The sequence below is a fragment of the Montipora foliosa genome, chromosome 3, assembly GCF_036669935.1.
Source record: "Montipora foliosa isolate CH-2021 chromosome 3, ASM3666993v2, whole genome shotgun sequence".
NCBI classification, from domain to species: Eukaryota; Metazoa; Cnidaria; class Anthozoa; order Scleractinia; family Acroporidae; genus Montipora; species Montipora foliosa.
Genome location: NC_090871.1, coordinates 59,783,801 through 59,791,300, shown reverse-complemented (window position 1 = coordinate 59,791,300; position 7,500 = coordinate 59,783,801). Strand labels below are relative to the sequence as shown.

The 7,500-nt window shown below is 38.1% G+C and overlaps 2 protein-coding genes across 2 annotated transcripts in view; one reads left to right on the top strand and one right to left on the bottom strand.

Moving 5' to 3' along the window:
- LOC137997833 (xyloside xylosyltransferase 1-like) overlaps positions 1–4,682 on the bottom strand; it is a 5,093-nt gene extending 411 nt beyond the window's left edge. The window contains exons 1-2 of the mRNA XM_068844110.1: positions 3,801–4,682; positions 1–2,751 (exon numbers count right to left, since the gene is read on the bottom strand). The exon at positions 1–2,751 is cut by the window's left edge and continues 411 nt beyond it. Of these exons, the coding sequence (XP_068700211.1) occupies positions 2,137–2,751; positions 3,801–4,652 (1,467 nt within the window). The 5' untranslated portion in view covers positions 4,653–4,682 and the 3' untranslated portion in view covers positions 1–2,136. The remainder of the gene's footprint in view (positions 2,752–3,800) is intronic.
- A 263-nt stretch (positions 4,683–4,945) lies between these two features.
- LOC137997832 (small ribosomal subunit protein mS22-like) overlaps positions 4,946–7,500 on the top strand; it is a 17,061-nt gene continuing 14,506 nt past the window's right edge. Inside the window, exon 1 of the mRNA XM_068844109.1 lies at positions 4,946–5,213. Within this exon, the coding sequence (XP_068700210.1) occupies positions 4,962–5,213 (252 nt within the window). The 5' untranslated portion in view covers positions 4,946–4,961. The remainder of the gene's footprint in view (positions 5,214–7,500) is intronic.

Here is a 7,500-nt window from a genome sequence, read left to right as displayed (position 1 = left end):
TTAGACAAGGTTCACGTTGGCGTCGGCGTCGTCCTTGCGTAAGCTCCATAATTTCGTTCGAGGAGAACGCATTCTAATCGTGTAAGTTCCGCGGGATATCCCTGGGAGGGGGGGGGGGGGGGGAACTGCCATATAAAAAGGACGGTAGTGCTTGTCGGAAATTTTTCAAAGAACCACAAAGAGGTACTAAGATCCTGTCTTTTGGGCATGGTATGAAATTTTTTTCTCCCCTAAGAGGTACCAAATTTTGGATTTTAATGAGACAAAATTAAATATTAGGTAATTGTCAAATGTCTCCTGTCATAATTTTTCAGCTCAATACCCTTAAAGCTCCTGCTGTGGACCTTTTGAGGCTGAACACCCTTTTTTAACTCCTAAAAGGTAGGACGAGAATCCCCGTCCTTTTTACACGGGAGCCCCCCTGCCCGGGGGGATTTTTACTGGGGTATCGATCGTAATGCCATACGATTCCAGCGTTTGAAAGCCACCGTGTTTTGAACATCGATCTCCTAGTTAATTTATACTTTGACATCAACCTTAAATATAGTACATCTTACTTACAATATTTCTACCACTTTAAATAATGATTATAGTTCCTATTTGACATTACAATGCATAAAAAATGAATTTTGACGGATAGATAAAATATGTACAGGATGTCTCTCTAGGAATACAAGTATTCCATTGTTACCAATTTCATACAGATCAGAAATGCACACAATGTCCTATATTTGTGAAACAAACGAATAAATGTTGCAGTGTGTTGAATGTTGTTTTGTACCAAAATTTACAGATAAGACTTCTTGTCCTCTTTTCACAGGATTTGAAGAGGTAATTGTGAGATGCAGCTTAGTTCCAAGTAATCTATTTGGAATGGAACACCTGCATTCCTATACGGCCATTGATCACATTCTTACGAATTAGTGCATTACAGACCATTACGTGTGCAGAGGATTGTGTTTCCAGTGGCTGATCTGAACATGAACTATTAACAATTTCTAAAATAACCAATAATACATGTTATGAAGATTCCGGAATGTTGCTAGCAGCTTCTGTAAATGGCATTATTCCAGTAACAATGCTCTTTCTAGGGATTAATCATATGCATAATAATATAGTTAATCATAACTATTACAAAATTCTCGAATCTGATTGGTTATCAACAGCCCTTACTTCAGCATTAATCATAGCCATTACAATCTTCTCAAATTTGATTGATGCATTAACTACCTTATTTTTCACCAATTATTGTGTAGGATTGAAATTGGACAGTGAAATCGGACAGTTGGCTATAATCGGATACCTGAAATCGGACAGTTACATCAGCCAATCATATTAAGTGCACTCAGCTTACTCCACCAATCACAGAATTTATCAGAATAACCATAGCAACAACCACTTACCCTACCAAACTGCGGATTTCCAAAAATGGACAAATTTGTAACATTAGACAGTGAAAAAGGAATGCATTAATTCTGTTTTCTCTGAAATTGTGATGGTTATGATTAATTGGTAACAGGACTTTGTACCGTCCAATTCTGTCTGTAATCATACTCGTGATTAAAGGGGCTAGGTCACGCTATTTTAGGTAATTTTGTTTAATTTTGTTAATTATGAGCTCTAAACGTCAAATTGGCAGAGCAAGAGTCTTTCATTTGCAAAATCACGGCCACATAACAACTGAGAATGATTTTCCAGCTTTGTAAATGACATTTTGATGTAGACTGATATAAGTTTGAAAAAAGGTGCAGGCCGACGTTTTTCAAATTTACCCAAATTCAATCCATTTCAATCCTCTCCAGTTTTGTCCATCCATGTCCCTTCTTGGCTTCCCTGTGTTTTGTTAGAGTTCTTCTATAGTTTTGAACACTTATTTTGATATTTTAGTTAATTCTATGACCATTCGAACAGTGCTGAAATTGCCTAAAATTGCGTGACCTAGCCCCTTTAAACAAATTGGGCTCCCGCTTATAATGCAGCCGTCCAATCACTCATATCAAGATTAATTTTAGCTGTTTACCGGGGGGGGGGGGGAGGGACTTATGTCATACACTTGCATCTTGATTGAACCCCCTAGCATGCATCAAAATTCCAACCACAAAGGACCACTTGGTTACCAGTTACTAAACAGATTCACTACTCGTTAGGCAACTTTGTTCCGCAGTTTCCATGGTACACATGGATTAGCCCGGTACAGTTAAAGTACAAGTCAAACACGTCCGGGTACTTGTCCTGCCAATAAGTACAGAGTTGACGATTCCAAGAGCAAGGAAGCACATGAAAAAGTTCCGAATATTCCAGTGAAAGCAAGGAGTAAAAATCTTGGTCTCCAAGATGCCCCTGAAATGTGTATTTGTCGGCCAGCCTCTTCACTTCGCTGCCTTGTAACAGCTTTTTGTAAAGTTCTGAGTTGCGCATGCTGCGTAGATTGATCAGGAGAACACCACTGTTAAAACCTGACAGACCGTCTGGAGGAGGTCCACCAACCATTGTCCCCGGGTTTTTGTCACGAAACATGTATAAGACATGCCTGTACGTGGGTTGCTGTTCTGTGGCTAAACCAAATAAAGTGGAGGGCTTAAAGTTATCAAACTCTGCAAACAACTCATTGATGTCTGATTGAAACAGCAGATCTGAGTCCAGAAAAATTATTCGCGCCAACTTTCGAGGCAAGACATGATGTATTGCAGTGGGCACAAAAAACAATGGATCATTGTAATAGGAGTTTGGGTCACCACTTTTAAAAAAATGCTGAAAGAAAGTTGAATTTAAAATTAATGTAATTAATTAATGTTTTGACCTAAATTTACCATCAAAGCCTCAATCCTACCTTTTTTCCCCCAAATTCTAAGAATCTATTTGTGTTGTCCTATCGTAACAAACCGGCAAAGTCACTTCACATATACAAAATGTCATATATCTATCTCGTTAAGAGATTTGAGACCATGGCTGGATCATGTTAAGATGTCCACGTTGCATTTAATCTTTACTTAAATCCAAAAATGGATTTCAAATCCAAAGTATCCACCATCAGGGTGGATTCTTCACATCAAATCTAAATCCATATATGTGATTCATGTTTTTTTTTTTGGGGGGGGGGGGGGGGGGGGGGGGGACTGGATCCATAAAAAATACACTACAGTAGGGAAATTAAGTTCTAAGACGGTGACGGCGACACAAATGGCACAAAACAGTACTATGATTGGTTAAAATTGGAAAAATAATTGTGCTGCATGTGCTGTACATATTTTAGCTCATATTTTTTTGGTACTCTGCACAAAAAAAATATGAAATCATGAAATTTGAGGAGTGATTGGGTTAAGCTGGAGTAAAAAAATATACACTTTACGTTGACCTTAAGCAGCGTATTTATAGTTTGAAGAATAAACTGTTCAAGTAAGGTGTTGAGCTGCTGCAGCCATAGATCAGCAACAGCTAGGAATAAAGTTTTCAACAGAAGCTCACGGCCTCACTCGAAAAGTTTATTCTTCTATAGAGAAATAAACTTGTAGAATTCATGAGGCAACAAGTTGAATCACTGGGGGGAAATTTGTGTTTCAAAATCAGCTCAGGTCTGAAAGGGAAATTTCCATGATTGAGTCCTCAATCCACTTCTAGACAATATCAAAATTTCTTCTAAATGTGTCAATTTCACAACTAAAAAAGGCTCTCTCGATTTTTTTTTGTTTCTTTGGGCAAGAAGAATCTGTATGGTCTTGGATCAAGTATGCAACCTCAGATTTTCCCAAAGAAATGCAGGTGAGTTTAAAGTTTGTCTATGCCTCACGTTATTTTGTCACCTGTATTTCCTTAACGAAGGGTCTGACTCTTTCTGCCACCTTCTTCACATCATAATAAGTCACGTTCATCCTTATGTTGCACACTTGGCCAATCTGACTGAAAGCATCGTGACAAGTTAATTTGCCAACTTCATCAGTCAAAACATGAAAACTAAGATTCACTGATGAGTGCACGCATATTGACTGCAAACAATGCTTGAATCTTTGTGCGAGCAGACTTGTTTGCCCAACTTTTGCAAGTGTCATCAATACGTTATATTCTTGTGGAGGAGAGCCTTCCTTTAAATGTTGCACTCCCTTTTGTTTTCTTGTCGTGGATACGTTCTTTTTTGCGTTATTAGGTTCATTATGATGCTGAATTTTCCTTCTTGCTGTCCTACTGTCTCCAACCTCATGATTTTTTATTCCTTCCTCAAAGGGTGACAAGTTTCCTTCACTCTCAATATCCCTGTCTCTATCTGGAATTTTATGACGTCGACGGTGTAAGTCATTCTCATTTCTCTCGCCTGCATCCACCTTTAATATTCTAACTTTGACTTCATTCGCACTTGACTTTTCAAGATCCTCGCTTGTCTCTGATGACAAATCTTTTTCTCTTTTCTTGGAAGCTTTTGTTCTTTCAGGGGAGTTTTGGTCAACTCTGCCTGGTCGATTCAAGTGCTTGTTAGTTCCTCGGCCGAGCTGTTGCGATAACGTTCCTGTCATGAGATTGAGTTCGTGAACATGTCCTTCCTCTGCAACTGAAGAGAAAAGAAATCTACTGGCAATCACAAGAACCAAGAGCAACGAAATAAACAACACGCGAGTGGGATGTCTCATGCAATATCTAAGAAGTCCACCAAAGCACGCCATCTTGCATTTTTTTCATATTGGGTAAACAACTGAGTGGAGTGGTGGTTGGTATCTGAATCTTTACGACTTGTTACAACATTAATGATTTCAGTGACTTTATTCTTCGTCTAAAAGTCTAGTTTGTTGAACTCAATATACCAATGTATATATATCTTTTAGATTTTTGTTCCCGATTTATGAAAATGAAGGCAATCTATTCTGAGTTTTCTTCCCGACGGAAAACTCGTCCTCCCCTCCCATCACCTCAACAGCTTCCAAAGTTGGCAGTGGATTGTGTAAGCCTACATGACGTACTTACGAGAAACCAACATGGCGACGATGTGTCGGCTCTGTTATCACAGATGCCATTTCAAAGCTCCTCTACGATTGCTTGTATCAAGAACGTTGTGCACGAATGAAAATCTTAATGGAAGCAGTAACATACCATCGTTTGACAGTAAAGAAGTTAGATCGATTTTAAAGAGAATCACAGGCCGCAACTTGGACAAGATATTCTCGGCAAGAAAGCAAAAACTCGGTGTCCCCTCTTACAAACTGATGACCGATGCCGAATTTCTGATGGTAAGGTCCGTTCATTACATTTAGTGCACGAGTTGAACTGCATTATATTAAAGGATCTTTTGTATTTAAGCTGAAACCTCCAATCCCAAGACTTTGCGCTCTGCTGCTCTTGTCTCTCAACTCACATAGATGCATAGCTGCAGATTCGTAATACTTTTAGAGTGATTACCCAGTTGTCCCCACTTCAGTAAGCGTTCAGGATTAATTTTGAAGCTATTATGGCTGTCGTCTTATAGACCACTGACTTGAGCAAAACCTACTGAATACATTGGCAACCGGTCATTCCGCCCCAGAGTGGATCCGCCCTAAGCACTGATTTCAGTGATTATGTCTAAGCACTGAATTTAGTAATGAAAAATTAGGGTTAGGGTTGGTTAGCAGTTGTATAAAGGTCATCAGAATACTGTGGGGGCGGATTGACTGCAATTCAAATACATACTTAGAAAATATGTACTTGCAGAGTGAATAAATTCTTCTTTCTTTTCTGCAGTTTTTCTCTTTGTGTTTGTCTTTGTCTGTCCATTGATTTTGCGATCATTTTTTTCTCCCATTCGCTCTCTTTCTCCATTAAGTGCCCTTCTCCAGAGCCCTCGGGGTTTCTTTTTTTCCCTCTTTTTTTCTCTACCTTAGTTGTTACATTATTGCACATTGTTAACACGTGCGCATTGTTGTGTTACTACCTTTTGTCACAAGCTAGGTAGTTCTTCTAGTTAGTACATGAAATGTATTTTTTATCACAGGCTAGACCAGAATATTTAATGTAATCGTATAAAATAGTAGTCACAGTTTTCTCTTACTAGGTTTTTTCCAAATTCTTGTAGTTTAATTAAGTTGTGTGTTCATTTTTGTTTTTTCGATTATTGTAATATTAGAGATCCTGTTACTGTATGGAGTAGTCAACATTAGTGACCCTCTGAAACCTCTGGATTACAAGTCTCTGTTCTGCATATTAGAGATCCTTTTACTGTATGGAGTAGTCAACATTAGTGACCCTCTTACAAGTCTCTGTTCTGCATATTAGAGAGATCCTTTTACTGTATGGAGTAGTCAACATTAGTGACCTTCTGAAACCTCTGGATTACAAGTCTCTGTTCTGCATATTCAAGTTAATATTCAAGTTAACGTGATAGAAGTACATGGAAACTATATTTATGTTTCACTTGGCCTTACCGGTAATTGTTCTATAATCATGTTGTTGAATTTTTTATTTGTCTTTGTCTTATAACATCTAGGTCCACTTATGTCTCTGTTTAAACCTTTGAGCCCTGAAACTTATAGATTTTACTATGGCACTATGGCTAATGCCAGACAATTATACATGTACTTGTCAAAGGGGGGGAGGGGAGGGAGAGTTCAGGAGTCAATATGTGAATTGTGGGTTCAAGTAATTCAAGGTAAAATGACCTTTTTCGTTTGGAGCTCATCGAACCGTCAGAGACATAAACACTTTCAGTATCAAACGATTCATTCCTCCTTGCCGTCAGTCAGAGGAACTGGCAACAGTTGACAAACCATTTTAACAACATTAACGTCCACTCAATAGACCTAATCGGCTAACTCAATGTTGTACCCAATTCACATCTCCTGGGATTAAGATTCTTTGTGTATTGTATTTGCATGACATCGTGGCATTCATATTTAAATAATATGGAAGTACCTGGAACAAAACGTTTTATTCCCAAAGGGTTTGAATTTGGTACAACATTGCTCCATGTCCCCTTTGTCCATCCTAAGAGCAATACTGAAAGTCCCTGTGACGTTTATTTTTTTTCACGGTTTTTTAACTTTTCCTTTAAATATTTATAATGTCTGGAGTGTAGTACTTGAAACTTTTCCCCCATAGTGTATGTACACTTTTTAGCCGGTCTTTGATTTTTGGCCGATGCAGTTGGTTCCTGGTAATTAATGACGTCAAAGAAGTCAAGCATCTAATTCCATTCTGAATTGTCAGAACATTCATGGCATCCGAAGGGTAACTATCGCTCGGCTTTGTAGAGCCTCCACTAAGTGGCTAGTATTTGCAAGACTAAAAATTCTTTAAAAAGTAAAAAGAAACTGAACGTTTTTGGTGTTAAGTCGTCTTCAATGAAAATGTTCGGTTTCTTTTTACTTCTTAAAGAATTTTTAGCCTTGTAAAATACTAATCATTTTTCCTGAGCAAATATTATAGACATCAGTTCTATAAAGACTTAACAATAAGCTCTAGATTTTCAACAAGACTTCTCTTCTTGCCCTTGTGATCAAAAAAACCACTTCCTTTTTTCCTTCAGATTTTGAAAGTGTGTTT